Source organism: Rhinopithecus bieti, unplaced genomic scaffold, assembly GCF_001698545.2.
Source record: "Rhinopithecus bieti isolate Rb0 unplaced genomic scaffold, ASM169854v2 scaffold_11291, whole genome shotgun sequence".
Lineage (NCBI taxonomy): Eukaryota > Metazoa > Chordata > Mammalia > Primates > Cercopithecidae > Rhinopithecus > Rhinopithecus bieti.
In genome coordinates, this window is record NW_016807158.1 from 799,574 (window position 1) to 821,646 (window position 22,073).

The 22,073-nt window shown below is 37.7% G+C and overlaps 1 protein-coding gene across 3 annotated transcripts in view; it reads left to right on the plus strand.

The window, feature by feature from the left end:
* PTPN12 (protein tyrosine phosphatase non-receptor type 12) overlaps nucleotides 1-22,073 on the plus strand; it is a 74,906-nt gene that overhangs the window by 15,026 nt on the left and 37,807 nt on the right. For 2 of the 3 annotated variants that reach the window (XM_017880411.1, XM_017880410.1), the window contains exons 5-7: nucleotides 7,156-7,227; nucleotides 13,120-13,179; nucleotides 16,272-16,414. In XM_017880411.1, the coding sequence (XP_017735900.1) occupies nucleotides 7,156-7,227; nucleotides 13,120-13,179; nucleotides 16,272-16,414 (275 nt within the window). Of the gene's footprint in view, nucleotides 1-14; nucleotides 54-7,155; nucleotides 7,228-13,119; nucleotides 13,180-16,271; nucleotides 16,415-22,073 lie in introns of all 3 variants that reach the window. The other variant, XM_017880412.1, reaches the window with a different exon arrangement.

Genomic DNA, 22,073 nt, shown 5'->3' on the forward strand with positions numbered 1-22,073 from the left:
ACCATCACTTTTAGATCATTGTAATGGCCTGCCGAGAATTTGAGATGGGAAGGGTATGTACAGTCTATTCCTCTTATTATTTCATTTTTGGGGATAAATATTCTTGTTCTTTTATTATTATAGTCTGAACATAAGCAGTTAATGTAAATACTTCTTTTATATTGGGGTTCTGCTGTTGCTTTTTTTCATACAAGGGACAAAATAATCTCTCAAGCATGTTGTTTTCTTTTATATTTTGTAAGTATATTTTATCACACACAGGCATACCTCAAAGATATTATAGGTTCAGTTCCAGACCACCACAATAAAGCAATTCAAACAAATTTTTTGTTTTTTTAGTACATATAAAAGTTACATTTATACTGTATTATAGTCTGTTAAATGTTCAGTAGCATTATACCTGTAAAACACTTCATGCCTTAATTTTTTTTTTTTTTTTCTAGACAGAGTCTTGCTCTGTTGCCCAGGCTGGAGTGCAGTGGTACGATCTTGGCTCACTGCAACCTCTGTCTCCCCGGTTCAAGTGATTCTCCTGCCTCAGCCTCCTGAGTAGCTGGGATTTTAGGCATGTCCCACCACACCTGGCTAATTTTCGTAGTTTTAGTAGAGACGGGATTTCACCACATTGGCCAGGCTGGTCTCGAATTCCTGACCTCAGGTGTTCTGCCGACCTCGGCCTCCCAAAGTGCTGGGATTACAGGTGTGAGCCACCGCGCCCGGCCTTCCATGCCTTAATTTAAAAATAATTTATTGCTAAAAAACATTAATGATCATCTGAGCCTTCAGCTAGTTGTAATCTTTATGCTGGTCAAGGGTTTTGTTGATGTCGATGGCTGCTTACTCATCAAGGTGGCGTTTGCTGAAGGTTGGGGTAGCTGTGGCAATTTTTGGTAGAAGACAGGACCAGGAATGGTAGTTCACATTTGTAATCCCAGCACTTTGGGAGGCGGAGGTAGGAGGATCACTTGAGCCCAGAAGGTTGAGGCTGCAGTGAGCTATGATTATGCCACTGTACTCCAGCCTGGGCAGAGGGAGTCTCCACCTCTAAATACGTAAAATAAGAAAGCAGTGAAGTTTGCCACATTGATTGTCTCTTCCTTTCATGAAAGAATACTCTGTGGCGTGTCCTGCTGATTGATACCAACAGCAATTGCTGTTCTACCCACAGTGGAACTACTTTGAAAATTGGAGTCAGTCCTTTCAACCCCTTCCACTGCTTTATCAACTAAGTTGATGTAATGTCCTAAATCCTTTGTTGTCATTTCAACAGTGTTCACAGCATCTTCACCAAAAGTATATTCCATCTCAAGAAAGTAGATTCCATCTCAAGAAACCACTTTCTTTTCTCATCCATAAGAGGCAACTCCTCATCCATTCCAGGTTTTATCATGAGATTGTGGCAATTCAGTTCCATCTTCAGGCTCCACTTCTAATTCTCTTGTTGTTTCCACCACATTTGCAGTTACTTCCTCTACTGAAGTCTTGAACCCCTCAAAGTTATCACGAGGGTTGGAATTAACTTTTTCCAAACTCGTGTTAATGTTGATATTTCGACCTCCCACGAATCATTAATGTAATTAATAGCATCTAGAATGCTGAATCCTTTCCAGAAGGTTTTCAGTTCACTTTCCCTAGACCCATCAGAGTAATCATTATTTATGGCAGCTTTAGCTTTACAAAATATGTTTCTTAAATAATAAGACTTGAAACTCAAAATTATTCCTTGATCCATGGGCTCTAGAGTGGATGTTGTGTTAGCAGGCATGAAAACGTATTAATCTCCTTGTACATGTCCATCAGAGCTTTTGGGTGACCAGGTGCATTGTAAACAGAAATATTTTGAAAGGAATTTTTTTTTTCCAACCAGTAGTCCCCAGTAATGAGCTTAAAATATTCCTCAAACCATGCAATAGGGATGGGCTGGGGTGGGGTTGAAAAAACAAAACAGATGTGCTGACATCCAGGCCTTATTCCATTTATAGAGCACAGACAGAGTACATTTAGCATGATTTTTAGAGCCGTTAGGATTTTCAGAATGGTAAATGAGCATTGGCTTCAACTTAATGTCACCAGCTGCATTAACCCCTAACAACAGAGTCAGCCTGGTTTTTTTTTTTTTGCCTAGCTTTGAAGCTAGGCATTGACTTATTTTCTCTAGCTCTGAAAGTCCTAGATGGCATCTTCTTCCAGTATAAGGCTGTTTCATCCATACTGAAAATATGTCATTTAGTATAGCTTGTTTCATCAGTGCTCTTAGCTCAGATCTTTCGGTAACTTGCTGCAGCAGCTTCTACATCAGAATTTGGTGCTCCATCTTGCACTTTTATGTTATGGGGACAGCTTCTTTCCTTAAACTTCATGAACCAGCCTTTGCTAGCTTCTAACTTTCCTTCTGCAGCTTTCTCACACTTTATAGAAATGAAGGAAGTTAGCTCCTTGCTCTGGATTAGGCTTTGGCTTGTAGAAATGTTGTAGCTAGTTTGATCTTTTAGACCACTAAAACTTTCTCCATGTAAGCAATAAGGCTATTTGACCTATTTAATTGTTTGTGTGTTTCCTGGAGTAGTTCTTTTAATGTCCTTCAAGAGCTTTTCCTTTGCATTCTCAACTTGGCTGTTTAGTACAAGAGGCCTACCTTTCTGCCTATCTCAGTTTTCAACATGCCTTCTTCACTAAGCTTAATCATTTTTAGCTTTTTTATTTAAAGTGAAAAGTTTGTGACCCTTTTCACTTGAACACTTTGAGGCCATTGTAGGGTTATTAGTTAGTCTAATGTCAATACTGTGTCTCAGGAAATGGGAAAGCCCAAGGAGAGGAAGAGAGAGGGTACAAAAGCTTGTCAATGGAACAGTGAGAACGCTCACAACATCTGTTGATGAAGTTTGCCATTTTATATGGGAGCAGTTTGTAGCACCCAAAAACAGAGTAGTAACTTCAGACATCACTGATAAGATTACAATAACAGATATCATCATAATGAAAAAGTTTTGAATACTGCAAGAGTTTCCAAAATGTGACAGACCTGAAGTGAGCATATGCTGTTGAAAAAATGATACCAATATACTTGCTTGGTGCAGGGTTGCCACAAAACTTCAATTTGTAAAATATGCAGGATCTGAGAAACACAGGAAAATGAGGTATTCCTGTACTTAACAATAATTAATTATGTATTGTTACTTAATAATCTTCAAATATTCAGTGGTGTTGTAAGTAGAATACCATCTGTGGACTGAAATAGAGAGGTATTTTTAAATAGGAATTAACAAGTTTAATTGAACAAGTGAAAATACATTTGAAAAAATCTGGTTATTAATATATGGTTTGAATTTTTGTTCATTTGTTTGTTTGTTTTGAGATGGTGAGACAGAGTCCTGCTCTGTCAGTGAGGCTGGAGTGTAGTGGTACAATCTCGGCTCACTGCAACCTCCATCTCCCGGGTTCAGGCGGTTTTCCTGCGTCAGCCTCTTGAGTAGCTGGGACTACAGGCACCTACCACCAAGGCTCAGCTCATGTTTGTATTTTTAGTAGAGGTGGGATTTCACTGTGTTGGCCAGGCTGGTCTCAAACTCCTGACCTCAGGTGATCTGACTGCCTCTGTCTCGCAAAGTGCTGGGATTACAAGCATGTAATCCCATGTAATCCACCGCACCAGGCCTGAATATTTTGATGAGTCTGTTAATACCACAGTATGTTTTGTTTGTTTCCTATCTTCAAAGCTGAGAGAAGATAATTTCTTACCCTGATTTTCTAACATTGGTATTTTTATGCTATGTTGAAGTAAAATTTATTTCAAAACTGTTCTGGTGTCCTACAGCATCATATTCTGTCCTCATTGTAGGAAGTAATGATAGAGTTACAGATAATTTGTATTTAAATAAAACTTATAAAGTGTGGTCTTCTATAAATATGACATACAAATCAAACTTACAAATTACATAGTGATTTTATTCAAAGTTTTTTTATACTAATGTAATTAATATGGTTAAAATTATCTTTAATTTGTAAATATGTTAATTTTTTCCAGTAAGTAATATATTGCAAAAGATACATCTTTCAGTTATGTTGCATAAACAGTAGGGAAACCTTAATTTATTCCATTACTCCCAGCTATTTCCTTTGTCAGTATTAAGTAATGTTGGACAGAAAGTGAATAAAATGAGAAAATATAAAAACTGAGAAATTATTAAGTAATCAAGTTATCTAAGTGTTGTCAATATGTACGTTAATATTATTAATCAATTATCTTAGAGAATTTAAATGTCACTCTCCTAATGTTTTAAGTTACTGATAAGGTTTAGGATGTATTTCTCTTTTCATTATATTAGTAAGCTCATAGTATATATCAAATTATTGATGAAAAATCAAGTAGGCCGGGCGCGGTGGCTCACGCCTGTAATCCCAGCACTTTGGGAGGCCGAGGTGGGCGGATCACGAGGTCAGGAGATTGAGACCATGGTGAAACCCCGTCTCTACTAAAAATACAAAAAATTAACCAGGGGCGGTCGCAGGCGCCTGTAGTCCCAGCTGCTTGGGAGGCTGAGGCAGGAGAATGGTGTGAACCCAGGAGGCGGAGCTTGCAGTGAGCCGAGATTGTGCCACTGCACCCCAGCCTGGGTGACAGAGCGAGACTCAGTCTCATTAAAAAAAAAAAAAAATCAAGTAGTATTGAGTACAAATTTTTTGAAGCTGAGGATTTTGTGATTCACTGTGTCTTGTTAGTAATAGATTATGAGTGAGTTAGGACCTATGAAATTATTTGATAACCTTGACTTTGATCTTGACTTTGAATGTGACTTGGTAGAAAAAGCGTAGATAAATAAATCAGACAAACCTACCTTTTACAAACATTTTGACCATAGTGCAGTACAGTTCACTCTGAGCTTCAGTTTCCTCGCGTTTGAAAGGAAATAATACCCACCTTGCAGTGTTAGAGATTATGTATATGTGATATTTAACGCATAGTTTTTGATATCATTATTAGTTTTATACCAGGAATATAAGTAACAATATAATCTTATTACTGCTCATCTGAATGAGGGACGTTGTTAGTCACACCACTTGCTATTCTTACCTAAATTAATCTCTTACAACTTGTTTTCGATCTGTTTCAAGGAATTAAAGTTTTGTCAAGTAAAAGATTAAAAAGAATTTTTTTAAACTCTCAGAAAGAATTTAAGGTCCAAGTGTAGTGGCTCACGCCTGTAATCCCAGCTACTTGGGAGGCTAGGGTGGGAGAATTGCTTGAGTCCAGGAGTTTGAGACCAGCTTCGACAACATGGCAAGACCCCATCTCTCTCTTTTTTTTTTTAACCTTTTTTTAGTGTGTGTGTGGGGAGAGACAGTCTTGCTCTGTCACCCAGGCTTGAGTGGAGTGGCGTGATCTCAGCTCTTTGCAACCTCCCTCTCCCAGGTTCAAAAGATTCTCATGTCTCAGCCTCCTGAGTAGCTGGGATTAAAGGCATGTGCCACCATGCCTGGCTAATTTTTTTGTATTTTTGAGTAGAGACAAGGTTTTGCCATGTTGGCCAGTCTGGTCTTGAACTCCTTGCCTTAAGTGATCCATCCACGTTGGCCTCCCAAAGTGCTGGGATTATAGGCATAAGCCACTGCGCATGGCCTCCATCTATTAAAAAAAAAGAAAAAAAAATAGCTGGGTGTGGTATCACACGCCTGTGGTCCCAGCTTCTCAGGAGGCTGAGGTGGGAAGATCACTTGAGCCCAGAAGGTAGAGGCTGCAGTGAGCCATGATTGTGCCCCTGCACACTCCAGCCTGGGTGACAAAGCAAGACCCTATCTAAAAAAAAGAATTTAATTTTGGCCGGGCGCGGTGGCTCAAGCCTGTAATCCCAGCACTTTGGGAGGCCGAGACAGGCGGATCACGAGGTCAGGAGATCGAGACCCTCCTGGCTAACACAGTGAAACCCCGTCTCTACTAAAAATACAAAAAACTAGCCGGGCGAGGTGGCGGGCGCCTGTAGCCCCAGCTACTTGGGAGGCTGAGGCAGGAGAATGGCTTAAACCCGGGAGGCGGAGCTTGCAGTGAGCTGAGATCCGGCCACTGCACTCCACCCTGGGCGACAGAGGAGACTCCGTCTCAAAAAAAAAAAAATTAAATTAAAATTAAAAAATAAAATAAAAAAAGAATTTAATTTTATCATTTTTTCTGTAAATGTCTCTTGGAAAATGAGATTTGGAAGTTACCTGTGTTTTTAAGCCTCTAAAATACTAGCTAACCCAACATACCAGACAGTTCTACTTTGTTTCTCTGTGAGCATTACTGTCAACTTATAGTTCATTCAGCTTATAGGTAATAACTCCATTTACTATATTTGAAACTGTGAGGATTTAATTAGGAATTCATTAACCAATGCTTTTCCCACTGCTGAAAAGGTTTATTTAAGCTAGATGGTCACTTGGAGACTTGGATTTTATTGGGCCTTGATACAAAATGCATCATTTCTTAACATCTGAATCATTCTAAGAGGAGAAATTATTTGACTACACTTTCTGTAATCTCAAATAAAATTGGATAGTTAAAATAATACATCATGTTTGTGTAGGGGTTTTACCATCTATGGTGCATTTGAAATACACTCTTATTTAACAAACATGCAACAACTCTGTAAGATAAGGATTATTATTCCTGTTTTTACAGATAAAGAAACTGAAGGTCAATAAAGAAGTAGAATTAGTACTTGCAAAATTCTTCTGATTCCAAGTAGAATAGTCTTCATCACATATTTTACATTTAATGAGAATTCAGCTGGATATTTATAGAGATTGTCATGTTCCAAGCAATAAAACTTGCCTAGCAACCTTTATACCAAATGGGCCTCCTCGTACCAGACACTTTTTTAAAATTACTTTTTCTTACCTAGAGGAGGATCTTTGGTTTACTCTGTAGAGCTGGCAGATAGCAATGAACAGTTATGCGCTTAAGTCAGTAAGGTTCTTATGACTATTCTTGGAGAAGACACAGTAGCCTATTTTTAAAAACAATTGGGTAAGTCTAAACTCTCTCAACTCCATGCCTACTAATGTGAGTTTTTCTGTTTTGGGGAAGTAGAAGTAAGCAGAACCCCAGGACACAAAATATTTGTAACAGTTTAAGAAAACCTTATATGAATTACTTACTATTTTTTTTTTGGATGACAGAAAAAATGTGAGCGCTATTGGCCTTTGTATGGAGAAGACCCCATAACATTCGCACCATTTAAAATCTCTTGTGTAAGTATCCATTTTTATAAACACTTTTTTTCAGAAAATTGGCATGCTAAACTGATGAATAATTAAATTATAATGTGGTATGAACCCAGGTTTATAGACGCCAAGGACTCACAAACCTATGCTTACATTTTAAAAAATTATTTGTTTATATACTGCTTTTAAATTTGGAAGCTTTTGGGATGACTTTTCATAAATGTTTATTTTCCTTGTATCTTACTGTATTAATTTTGTGTTAACCTTTGTATATCAATTGATAGTAAGTGTTTACATGTAAATGAAGTAACTGTACTTTTAGTATTTGGAAATAGTGTATTCATTTCAAATTGATTAAATTGGAAAGACTTGATAACTGGAGTATAGTGTATCATATTTACCCTTCATATCTAATTGTGGTCTCAAAAATTGTTATGATTATGTATAAAGATAAGTTTAAGAACTACCATACTGAAAGTAAAGATTGGTCCTTTCTGGCAGATTATTTGATATGAAACTTAAAATGTTTTCTTAATATGTAATGACCTCTGGAAATGAATTAAATTCAAGCTCAAAAGCTAATACAGCAAAAATCTGAGAAAATGAATCAAAAAACAAAAACATTGAAGGAAATAAGAAGAGTAGGAAAAAGAAAGGCATGGACAGAAAGAAGGAAAATGTAAGTGAATTTTAAAATAGAAGCAATAGTTTTCTTTAGGTGCCATAAAAAGACTTGCTGCAATTCAACATAACGTAAAACTTAATTAATTTAGGCCAGGCACTCTGGCTTATGCCTGTAATCCTACCACTTTGAGAGGCCAAGGCGAGTGGATCACTTGAGGTCAGGAGTTCGAGACCAGCCTGGCAAACATGGCAAAACCCCTTTTCTACTAAAAATACAAAAATTAGCTAGGCGTGGTGACGGGTGCCTGTAATCCCAGCTACTCAGCAGGCTGAGGCATGAGAGTTGCTTGAATCTGGGAGACGGAGGTTGCAGTGAGCTGAAATTGCACCACTGTACTCCAGTCTGGGCGATAAGAGTGAAACTCCATCTCAAAAAAAATAATAATAATAATTAATGAATTTGCCTATATCAGGGTTCTCCAGAGCTTCAGAACCAATAGAATAAGAGGGTGTGTGTGTGCATCTGTGTGCATGTGGATACATTTAAGGAGATTTATTATGAGGAATTGGCTCAGGCAGTTATGGAGGCTGGCAGGTCCAAGATCTGCAGGGTAGACTGGAGATCCTGGAGAGCCAATGCTGCAGTTTCAGTTTGAATGTTAATAAGACCCAGGAGAGCTGATGTTCAGTTCTAGTTTGAAAAGTCTGTTGTAGAATCAGGATGAGCCAATGTTGCAGATGAAGGCAGCCTGCTGGAGAATTCTGTCTTGCTTCATGAAGCTGGTCCTTTTGTTGTATTCAGGCCTTCAACAGATTGGATGAGGCCCACAAACATTATGGAGGACAGTTTGCTTTACTCAGAGACTACCAATTTAAATGTTAATCTCCAAAAACAGTCTCACAGAAATAACTAGAATAATGTTTGACCAAATATTCTGGGCACACTGTGGCCCCGCGAAGTTGACAGATAAAATTAAGTATCACATTCCCTATTCAGAGTTTCTTGTTTTTGACTTTGTTTTCCATGATTAAACGAAGTATAGTTTCTGTGGTTTTACTTGTCATTGCTGAGTTCAAGAACTCCATAATTTTATGACTTAGTTATACTTATGACTGAATTCCTCTTATACATACCCAAAGTTTAGTGCTTTCTAGGTTGACATAAAAACGGACAGGACCGAATCTGTATTATGCTGTCTACTTTATAAATCAATGTTGTTTTTATAATAACTGTAACTCACTATTGAACTTTTTAGATGTAATAGTCAATATTCTTAAGGTGCTGATCAGAATTAACTATTTGTGGGGTAAGTGTAAAAATTTTAGGCCAGGTGCAGTGGCTCACACCTGTAATCCCAGCACTTTGGGAGGCTAAGGTGGGAAGGATTACTTGAGCCCAGGAGTTTGAGACAAGCCTGGGCAAAATAGTGAGACATTATTAACATTTTTAAAAATGTTAAAAATCCCACTGCATTTCATTTTATTTGGCTTGAATAATACCAATACACACCATGCTGTCTACTTCAGTGAGGAAACACCAACACTCCTTCACCAATCCAGTAATAAATCTGAAATACTAGATTCCTTGACAGCATAGAAACCTAGTTCTGTGTAGTGTGGTTGTTTTGGACATTTGTAAATTTATTTTTAAAGTTTTATTTATTTGTATATATCTTTTTGAGACAGGATTTTGCCCTGTCACCCAGTTTGGAGTGCAGTGGTCTGATCATGGCCCACTGCAGCCTCAATCCCCCGGGCTCAAGTGATTCTCTCACCTCAGCTTTCTGAGTAGCCACGGCTGCTGGCATGGGCCACTACTAATTTTTGTCTTTTTGTAGAGACGGCATCTCCCTGTGTTGCCCAGACTGGTCTTGAACTCCTGAGCTCAAGCAGTTTGCCCACCTTGGCCTCCCAAAGTACTAGGACTACAGGCCACTACACCCAGCCAAACATTTGTAAATTTAGATGTAATAAGATAACTGTAATGAATATTGCAATTCAAGAGAAAATACAGTGCTTAACACTCAACAACAAACCAGCTTGAAATTTTTGAATATTTGGGAGTCAGGAATAGTAAACAATTTATAATAATGGATATAGGGAAGAATGCAATAGTTTTATAATGTAGAAAATGAATTGGTTCTTGGGGGCTGGTTTTCCAATTAAACTAAAATATATATCTCTATAAACAGTTCTCAAAGAAAAAAAACACGGAGAAAGATTTATTAAAAAGAAAAAAGTAGATAACTTGAAAGGTCTCTAGATAAGTGATTTGGTTTGATTTTATTAGTAATGACTGGTTTAATTTGTCAGCATCAGGATTGATCCATGCTGAAGAAACATTTTCTTTGATGATTTAAAAATGGAAGGTTATTTGTTTGTCTCATAATTGATTCAGACAACTCAGGATTTGTTATCATTGACTTAACTGCAAACAAAAACCAAATTTATAAATAGCATGTTGGTAAAAATATTCGTAGTAAGTCATTTGACTACTTGGCAGTCAGAGTTTGAGACTGAGAAATGAAGTCTTTTCTGGAGCTCTCTCTCGATGTGGGATGAGGACAAGGGTAAAGTGGTGAAAGGGTGAAGACTGGTTAGCAGGAGCTCAATCATATGTTGCCACATGTAACCAGTTAGACTGGATGTCAGCACACTACCCATGGCTCAGATCTAGCCCACTGCCTGTTTTGTAAATAAAGTTTTGTTACAATACATCTATGCCCATTAATTTATGAATTTTTCTCTCACAATAGCAAAGTTGTGTAGACAAAGACTTCATGGCCCAAAAAGCCAAAATATTTACTATCTGGTCCTTTACAGAAATATTTGAAAAGTTCAAATATTATTTGAAAAGTTCAAAGTAAGTTACTGTGATTTTAAAATTAAAGCAGGTATAGTAGTATTATTTTTATTAATAAAACAACGTACACCATTGTTCTTCATAATCCTTGTTCTAAACTATTTGTGGTTTTAACCAATAAGGCAAAAAGAATAATTTGCTTAGTGATAGACTGATGTAGATTAATACTTTGACTAAATCACAGCGAGAGACCTTTTAAAGTGGTTATGTTATCATCAACCACAATAATAATAATAATAATAATTTGGGGTGTTCTTCCCTTTTCCTTCTTCAGTTGCTATCCAGTTAATTGAAATTTGAATGTTAGGGAAAATCATGCGTTTTGGAAAGGTAAACTGGTTGAAGATGGGATATGGTGGTTGGTACTGAGGAATGCCATTCTATTTATATTTACATGATTCTGGGGGTGGTTACTACTTTGCAGATACTTGATGCTTAAGTAATTCGTTTAGACACTTTTTTTTAGTTATAAGTAAAACTTACAAAAGCAAATTGATGTTTTTTTCTTTACTGTCTATACAAGTTTTTTTAATGAACTTTTTTTTTTTTCAAGTTTCTTAGTGTAGTAAGTAACATGATTCCCAAATTCACTTTTCTTACATACTGTTTGGGTCTATCTGTTAGGAGACTATCTAATAGGAGACTTCGTTTTAAGGCTTTTTTGTTTGTTTGTTTGTTTTAGTGTTTTCATTTTTTGTTTTGAGACAGGGTCTCACTGTGTCACCCAGACTGGAGTGCAGCAACGTGATTGCAGCTCACTGTAGCCTTGGCCTCACTGCTGGGCTTGGTGATCCACCCACCTCAGTCTCCCAGGTGGCTGAGACCACAGGCCTATGCCTCAATGCCCAGCTAGTTTTTGTATTTTTTTGTGGAGACAGGATTTTGCCATGTTGTTCAAGCTGGTCTTGAACCCCTAGGCTAAAGCGATCCACCCACCTCAGCCTCCTAAACTACTGGCATTACAGTGTGAGCTGCTGCCTAACTTTTTCAAGACTTTTTTTTTTAGAGCAGTTTTAGGTTCACAGCAAAATTGAGAGGAAGGTACAGAGATTTCTTTTTTTTTTTTTTTGAGACGGAGTCTCGCTCTGTCGCCCGGGCTGGAGTGCAGTGGAGATCTTGGCTCACTGCAAGCTCTGCCTCCCGGGTTCACGCCATTCTCCTGCCTCAGCCTCCTGAGTAGCTGGGACTACAGGCGCCCGCCACCTCGCCCGGCTAGTTTTTTGTATTTTTTTTTTTTAGTAGAGACGGCGTTTTGCCGGGTTAGCCAGGATGGTCTCAATCTGCGGACCTCGTGATCCGCCCGTCTTGGCCTCCCAAAGTGCTGGGATTACAGGCTTGAGCCATCGCGCCCGGCCGAGATTTCTTATATACACCCTGTCCGCACACATGTAGCCCTCTCGTTATCAACATTCCCTTCCAGAGCAGTCTCTTTGTTACAGTTCACAAACCTACACTGACAAGTCATTATCACTAAGAGTTAACAGTTTACATTAGGGTTCATTCTTGGTGTTACACATTCTGTGGGTTTGAAGAAATACATGGTGAAGTGTTTCCACCATTGTAGTATCTTACAGAATAGTGTCATTACTCTAAACGTCCTGTGCTCCACCTATTCATTCATTCCTCTCACTCCCTTCCCAACCCTAGGTAATCATTATTTGTACTGTCTCCATAGTTTTACCTTTTCAAGAAGTCATATAGTTTGTTTTTGTTTGTTTGTTTGTTTTGAGACGGAGTCTCGCTCTGTCGCCCAGGCTGGAGTGCAGTGGCACCGTCTCAGCTCACTGTAACCTCTGCCTCCTGGGTTCAAGCAATTCTCTTGTCCCAACCTCCTGAGTAGCTGGGATTACAGGTGCACACCACCACGCACAGCTAAGTTTTGTATTTTCGTAGAGATAGAGTTTTACCATGTTGGCCAGGTTGGTCTCAAACTCCTGACCTCAAGTGATCCCCCTGCCTCGGCCTCTCAAAATGCTGGAATTATAGGTAGGCATGAGCCACCGCGCCTGGCCCAGAAGTCATATAGTTTGAATCATACAGTATGTAGCCTTTTCAGATTGGCTTATTTCACTTAGTAATGTGCATTTAGGGTTCATCCATGTCTTTTCATGGCTTACTAGCTTTTTTTTTCCTTTTGCCATTATTTTTAATTGACACATAGTATCTATACTTATTAATGGGGTACATGCGATTTTGGTACATGTATGTATAATTTAAAATGTGGAGTGAGCAAATCGGGATAATTAGCATGTCTATCACTTCAGACATTTACAAATTGATGACTTTTAGAGTTTTAAAATAATTATCAGGTACATCTGGAATTTTAAAGGTTAATTTTATATTGTGGACTTTGACACAAGTATTTTATTTGTTTTGATGTGTCTTTTTATTTTAACGTTTTCACTGACTTACAAATGTTTCTCTTTATTTAGGAGGATGAACAAGCAAGAACAGACTACTTCATTAGGACACTCTTACTTGAATTTCAAAATGTAGGTATTTACCATTTATAGACTGTCTCTAAGAATAGTTTTCAGGCCAGGTACAGTGACTCATGCCTGTAATCCCAACACTTTGGGAGGCTGAAGTGGGAGGGTGACTTGAGTCCAGGGGTTCAAGACTAGCCTGGACAACATAGTGAGATCTTGTCTCTACAAAAAGAAAAAAGTCAGCCGGGCATGGTGGCATGTGCCCATAGTCCCACTCACTCAGAAGGCTGAGCCCAGGAGGTTGAGGCTGCAGTGAGCCATGATTGTGCCACTGCCCTCCAGCCTGGGCAACAAAGCGAGACTCTCAAAAATGGTTTTGAGGCCGGGCGCGGTGGCTCAAGCCTGTAATCCCAGCACTTTGGGAGGCCGAGACGGGCGGATCACGAGGTCAGAAGATCGAGACCATCCTGGCTAACACAGTGAAACCCCGTCTCTACTAAAAAATACAAAAAACTAGCCGGGCGAGGTGGCGGGCGCCTGTAGTCCCAGCTACTCGGGAGGCTGAGGCAGGAGAATGGCGTACACCCGGGAGGCGGAGCTTGCAGTGAGCTGAGATCCGGCCACTGCACTCCAGCCTGGGCGACAGAGCGAGACTCCGTCTCAGAAAAAAGAAAAAAAAAATGGTTTTGAGAATAGAGAATAATTTTCAAAGAGAAGATATAGAGAGGGAGGGGAGCATGGGCTGAAAAGCCACCTGTTGGGTAGTATGCCCACTCCCTGGGTAATAGGATCATTTGTATTCCAGACCTCAGTGTCATACAATACACCCATGTAACCTACACATGTACCCCTTTATCCAAAATAAAGTTGAGGGCAGGTGTGGTGGCTCACGTGTGTAATCCCCAACACTTTGGGGGCCTGAGGCAGGTAGATCGCTTGAGGCCAGGAGTTCGAGACCAGCCTGGCCAACACGGTGAAAGCCCCATCTCTACTAAAAAATACTAAAATTAGCTCGGCATGGTGGTGCACACCTATAATCCCAGTTACTCGGGAGGCAGGGGCACGAGAATTGCTTGAGCCTGGGAAACAGAGGTTGCCATGAGCCGAGATGGCGCCACTGCACTCCAGCCTGGGCAACAGAGCAGGACTCTGTCTCAAAAAAATAAAATAAATTAAAAAAAAAAATAAATAATTTTTTTTTAAATAGAAAATATAATACTTACTACCACCTAAATGTTTTATTTGGTAAAATGAGTTTGCTAGAAAATTATTTTGCTTTATATCTGCAAAATATAAATAATGTATATAATATATATTACTATTTTGCTTTATATCTGCTTTATAGTTTTTTATAAGTAAAAAAAGTATCAGCAATTTTATTTTAAAGCGTGTGAAGCTAATTTTATGTCTTTGCAAACTAATCAACTTTTAGCTACTAAAAAAAGCAAGCTATATAAATAGTATACTATGTTATTTAACATAGTTAATGAAATTTGCTAATTTTTTAGTTTTGAAGATGAAAATGATAGTGTAATATTTAGTATCTTGGCATTTGTGCTTATCACATTACATAATAAAGTAATATTAATTGTAACAGACCCTAAATTTATTAAATTTGGAATAGTTATGCCTTCTTTGCTTTGCTGCAAATATTTTTCCTCTGTTGCAGTAAGCAGATTATTGCATTGTTTATATAATTATTACCCTGTTTTAGTAGTTTACAATTTGTTAAAGAAACGTCACTATCAAAGCTAAGTCTTCATTGAGATATATATTGTTTTTAGTTGAGGCCCCCCACAGCGCCCCGACTTTTTTTTTTTTTTTTTTGGCAACAGGGTCTCACTATATATTGCCCAGGCTGTACTCAAACTCCTGAGCTCACGCAGTCCTCCCATCTCCGCCTTCCTAGTATCTGAGACTACAGGCATGAGACACCAAACCCAGCTAAATTTTTTATAGTTTATAGAGATGGAGTCTTGCCATGTTGCTCAGGCTGCTGTCAAATTCCTGGCCTCAAGTGATCTTCTTGCCTTTTGCATTGACCACCCAAAGTGTTGGGATTACAGGTGTGAGCCACTGAGTCTGGACTAGCTGCTAATTTTTTAATCTACAGTAATAATAATAAGTACCTTAATGAATTTCTGTAGTAGATCAGGCATCTCAATTCTCCTAACTGCATAATATCCAGATACTGTTATGTCCGTTGCACATAGATGAAGATACAGAAGCTTTAAGAAGTTAAATAGCTTACCTGAAGTTATTTAGGAAATGGCAAAAGTAGAATTTGAGTATGGTTTGCTTAGATTTCAAGTATTGCTCTTTCTGTTAAACGCCTACAGTAACCATTCTCAAAACATTTGACATCAGTACTCCTTTACATTCTTCAAAGTTGTTGAGGATCCCAAAGAGTTTTTGTTTCTGTGGGTTATATCTTTCAGTATATACTACATTTGAAATTAAAACTGAGAAATTTTTTAAAAACATGAATATATAAGCATATATTGTATTGGCTGTTAAAGAATAAGGCAAGTAACATTTTAGTATTATTCTGAGAATTATTTAAAACTCATAGACCCTTCAAAAGGGTTGAGGGGAGGAGGTGCCCAGACCATATATTGAGAACCACTAATCTGTAGGAAGACAAGTGAGTTTGGGATTGGACAAATTCATGTCTCCATTCTTTTTCAGTTTAATGTTCTATTAGTCTTCTGATTACAATGGATATTACTCTAACCTACTCTAACATGGTGCTTATGGTATATTGCTCATCCATTTAATAGTGTGGATTAGTTCAATAGTATATATAGTGTAAGGTTTAAAGTACATGTTCTGGAAGTAGAACTGCCTGGTTTAGAGCCCACATTTGTCACTTCTTATGAAAGTTTGGGCAAGTTATTTTATCTGTAGATGTCAGTTATAAAATGAGGATGGTATTAATAGTACTTTCCTCATGGAAATTAAAGTGTTACATGTGAAGCTCTTAGATATTTGGCATGTGGTAAACAGTAAGTGTCAGCTATTATTTATTTGGGTCTTTTTTAAAAGTAGTGCTAAATGCCACACAAATCTCTTAGAAATGGCAGTTTAAATGAGCTGTGCAGCTTTAAACTTTGTAAAGTATTTTCATAATTGTTGACTTTCTGTTTTTCTTGAAGGAATCTCGTAGGCTGTATCAGTTTCATTATGTGAACTGGCCAGACCATGATGTTCCTTCATCATTTGATTCTATTCTGGACATGATAAGCTTAATGAGGAAATATCAAGAACATGAAGATGTTCCTATTTGTATTCATTGCAGGTACAAAAGAATGTCCCAAGTTTATAAATACAATATTTTTATTTAAGTTTTATTTAAGTTTGATGTTACACAAGGTTTTATTTCTGCATTAATATGATAGTAATCTTGAATTTCTCCTAGCCATGATAAAATGTTTGGGACCTTGTAAATTGATATGGTCTCATTTGGTTGACAGACCGTTTAGAGTATTGTTGCATTAAAACACAGAATCATCTGTTTGAAAATAGTATTCACATGGTGGAAAGCTGTAGAACATACCCTTCTTATATGCTCTGATTAGAGCATATAATCTCAGATCCTCATCATACTCTACTTTTTAAAGTCAATATAGTAGTATTTTCTTTTAATCAATTTCCCTGAAACAATGACCAAGCAATTTTCATTCCTGATAAACATTGACGTGAGATTTTTAAAAACAGGATATCACTCTGATGCCAAGTCTGGAGTGCAGTGGCACAATCATAGCTTACTGTAAACTCGAACTCCTGGCCTGAAGTGATCCTTCTGCCTCAGCTTCCCAAGTAGGCATGTGCTACCACACTGAATTAATTTTTTTTTAACTAAAAAAAAATTTTTGAAGAGATCAGGTCTTGCTCTGTTGCCCAGGCTGATCCGAACTGTCCTCAAGTGATTGTCCCGCTTTGCTCTCCCAGAGTCTTGGGCTTACAGGTGTGAGCCACTACACCTGACAACATGACTTTCTTTTTTTAATGTATGTAAGATGTATATACATAGGTCTTATTGATCTAAGATATCATCAATTCTAAGACACACAATTATTAATGTATATTAATAGTAAAAAAATCACTGCCAATTATAAGGGGAAAATGTCATTTTTAAGAAACCATTGGTGGTAAGATACATACCAATCTCAGAGCTGTCACATTGAGTTTAAAAAGTGTGTTTTAGATTCAATGAAAACTAAATGCTGTTTTATTCTTGGGGAACATCAGTTTCCACCTTTGCACCACTGCCTATCATATCATGAAATTTTACAATTTATAGCTACTGAAAAATTTAAAGCAGGAAGCCAGCATTCTTAGAGTAAAATAATATGAACGACTGATACACATTTACTAGACATTTTTTATTAAGTTATGGTTTATAGTAGATTACTTCATTATAAGCATTATATAAAATTTAGTGATTACTGACCTAGTTAAGCTATCTCTGAATGTGAAAGTACGAGTATAGGTGCACCTACTTTAAATTATGTGATAGAAATATTTTCATTTATTCAAATAATATTTGAAGTTCAGTTAGGTTTTGCAAAATTACTCATTTGGATGTGTTAAGAAATCATGTAAATTCTGCCTTTGACTTTGGGGGATTGAACATGAGATGTGTTTATTCTTGGGGGACAGTTAATTTTGTATTCTAGAAGGGGGGTTAATTGTATAATATGTTTTAGCTAAGAGAAATCAGTTTAAGATAACCAGCTTTTCTTAATCTAACATTTTGGCTTATTTCTGTCATCTGGTCATTCTCATGATACAAATAATACAAAGCTAAATACATAATACATAGGTAACACATTAATATGTAATACAAAGCTAAATATACATAATACGTATGCACATATATGTATATATTATATATAATACATAAAGCTAAATTTGTGTTATGGATTTAGGAGTGTAATGGAAAATACCCCTTTAAAAGGAAAAGCACAAAACTGAATTAGTCAAGAAAATACTAAATGTTTGCAATAAGTGTCATGGCCGGGTGTAGTGGCTCAGTGCTTTGGGAGGCTGAGTCAGGATGATTGCTTGAGCCCAGAAGCTTGAGGCTTTAGTAAGCAGCTATTGCTCTACTGCACTCCAGCCTGGGTGACATAGTAGACCCTATCTTTTTTTTAAAAAGAATATAGGTATCATTTTAATATGGGCGATACAGGATATTTTGAAACCCAATTTTTGGAATTTTCATTATATAGGTATAGGTTTCTACATAGTAGAAGCTACTTTTGAATCCTTAGGGAGTTTTCTACTCTGAATTTTGGTTTACATTAGATTCTTCTAAAGGCCTTACAGTCATAGTACTTATTTCATAAGACAGCTATCAATTTATTCCTCTAAGGGACTTGTTATCTGCATTCACATTTGTTACAAAAGGAAATGAGATTTTCACACTTAGAGATTTATTTTTTATTATTTACATAATTAAAATATTTTTTCAGTGGAGTCAAAGCACCGAAGATAGTTTCCTTATTCACTTGGTTTGATTGTAATGCTTATAATTAATGAAGTAAAAGGGCTACTTTTTATTCATGGGCCAGGAAAGTAACTTGCTGGTAGAGATGTGGGAATCAGTTAACAACTTGGTTCATTAAAACAGTTTTTTTCTGTGGTTAGTTCAGTGGTTAGTTGACCATTTAATTAAGTAGAATTGACCAGTTAAAAATAAACAATATGTTTAATTATAGAATTAAAAGATAAAGAAATTACTTTCACTTGACTTCTTATAAGTTAGTTAAAATAATTTCCTGTTCAATCATAAATCCATTTGTATAGGAAGGCTTTTCATCAAAAAATAAATTGACCGTTAAATATTTTTAGACCATGAAAACAATATGTTAACTGTAATGACTTAGAAAACACATCCATAAAAGCAAGAAAATTCTTTTGCTTTCCACTAGTTCCACTGGAGATATAACCATTGTTAAAACTCGAGAATGTGTCCTTTCAGTGTGTGTGTGTGTGTACATACACTATTGTTTTGTTTTGTGTGATGGAGTTTCGCTCTTGTTGCCCAGGCTGGAGTGCAATGGCACAATCTCGGCTCGCTGCAACCTCTGCCTCAACTATTTTAAACAACAGTGTAAAAGCTCAGTGTCCACTTTATTTTTTGTTTTTAATTTACTTTAGTGGCCATCTTATTGTTAAATCTTTGAGCACATCTGCAATTATTAGGATAAATTTATTACTGGATAAATATCCAGAAGTGAGATTTCTTGGTCAAGGATATGAACTTTTAAAATATTTTAATGAGTATTTTTTAATGTGTTATCCAGAAAATTGATGCTACTTAATTCTACAGCTGGCAGTATGTGAGAGTACCTGTTTCCCTATACCTTTCCCAATACTGGGTGTTCTCTTTTCATTTTTTTAATTTAATTTAATTTTATTTTATTTTTGAGACGGAGTCTTGCATTGTCATCCTGGCTGGAGTGCAGTGGCGCGATCTCAGCTCACTGCAACCTCCTCCTCCCGAGTTCACGTGATTCTCCTGCCTCAGCCTCCTGAGTACTGGGATTACAGGCACACACCACCACACTCGGCTAATTTTTGGTATTTTTAGTAGAGACAGGGTTTCACTATGTTGGCCAGACTGGTCTTGAACTCCTGACCTCATGATCTGCCCGCCTCCGCCTCCCAAAGTGCTGGGATTACAGGCGTGAGCCTCCATACTCGGCCTTTGTTTGCTTTTTAAATGCCTGTGTGACAGACAAGGGTTTTGGTGGGGTTTGTTTTTTGTTTGTTTGTTTGTTTGTTTTTGAGACAGAGTCTTGCGCTATCGCCCAGGCTGGATTGCAGTGATGCAATCTCAGCTCACTGCAATCTTGGCTCACTGCAACCTCCGCCTCCCGGGTTCAAGCAAATCTCCTGCCTCAGCCTCCCGAGTAGCTGGGATTACAGGCATACACTACCACGCCCAGTTAATTTTGTATTTTTAGTAGAGTTGGGGTTTCTCCATGTTGGTCAGGCTGGTCTTGAACTCCTGACCTCAGGTGATCCACCCGCCTCGGCCTCCCAAAGTGCTGGGATTACAGGTGTGAACCACTTTGCCCAGCCTCATCTTTTAATAATTATACAAATTCTTTATATATTGAGGACATTAACTTTTAGTCATGTTGTAAGTACCATGGTTTTTCCTGTCTTCTGCCTGTTTGACATACATAAGTTTCATTTTGTCATGTCAGATTTTTGAATGGTTTTGTCCATTGAGATATTATACATAGAAAGTTTTCCCTAACACAATAGTGTATATATTTTGCATATATTTTTAGTACTTTCATAGATTTACTTTTTAACATTTATTATTGGATAAATATCCAATATATTTATATCCTATATATATTTTTTTATCCACCTGGAATTTTTTTACAGTTAAGGTATGTGATCAGAATTTAATTTTTTGCTCTTCATTGATAGCTAACTTTTCCTTTGCCACTTATTGAATGGTCTAATCTCCTCTGGAGAATTCACTGTTATGTAAGAAATGTTGCGTGTACTCAGATCTGTTCCTGAACTTTCTGTGGTGTTTCATTGATCTGGTTATCTGTATCTTTATATTATACTTTTAACTATCAAATTTTAGATATATATAATTTATCTCAGTAACTCAACTAAAATTCTGTAAATGTTTTGATGCACAGAATTCACAAGTATCAACAACTGAAATTAATATAATTGATGATGTTTATTATTAAGAGGTTTTAAAAATCATTTTAGGTTGCTTATAGTGTACTTTTATCAGGAATTTTAGGTTACGTGTTTAACAAACCACTGATAGGTATACATTTCAAAATATGCATTAAAATGCTACACAACTTTGTGGGGGTTTTTTTGCCAAAAATTATTCTGGTGATGTCAGTAACATCTTATAATTACTCATAGTGATTTTCAGTTCTCAGATGCATAAGCCTTTCTCTAGTTGAGAAGCAGTTACTTTAAAATACTTTTGTCATGTGTTTCTTTCTTTCCGTTCCTTCCTTCCCTTCCTTCCTTCCTTCCTTCCTTCTTCCTTCCTTCCTTCCTTCCCTTCCCTTCCTTCCCTTGCCCTCTTCCCTCCTTTCTTCCCTCCTTCCCTCCTTCCCTCCTTCCCTCCTTCCCTCCTTCCCTCCTTCCCTCCTTCCTTCCGTCCTTCCCTTTCTTTTTTTTTTTGAGACGGAGTCTTGCTCTGTCACCCAAGCTGGAGTGCAATGGCATGATCTCAGCTCACTGCAGCCCCCACCTCCCAGGTTCAAGTGATTCTCCTGCCTCAGCCTCCCAAGTAGCTGGGATTACAGGTGCCTGCCACCACTCCCGGCTAATTTTTTTTGTATTTTCAGTAGAGACAGGAGTTCACCACGTTGGCTAGGCTTGTCTCGAACTCCTGACCTCAGGTGATCCGGCCTCCGAGTGTGTTGGGATTACAGGCATGAGCCACTGAACCCAGCCTGTCATGTTTTAAAATAAAAAAAACCCATGATATGTTACTGTACATTCCCTAGCTTCCATTAGTTTTTTGGGATATGAGAGCATATCATTGTCTTGTTCTTTTGATGAAATCACTGCTGTTGCTCAATCCATTTTTAGGGCTTATAGCATTCTTCACCTTTCCTACACGTTCTACAGATTGAAATGATGTACCATTTCCTCCTGTACTCTAAAACAAGAGCCATCTTTTTTTTTTTGAGTTGGAGTTTTGCTGTTGCTGCCCAGGCTGGAGTGCAATGGCACGATCTTGGGTCACTGCAAACTCCACTTCCCCAGTTTAAGTGATTCTCCTGCCTCAGCCTCCCGAGTAGCTGGGATTACATGTGTCCGCCACCACACCCAGCTAATTATGTGTTTTTAGTAGAGACAGAGTTTCACCATGTTGGCCAGGGTGGTCTCAAACTCCTGACCTCAAGTGATCCACCGGCCTCAGCCTCCCAAAGTACTGAGATTACAGG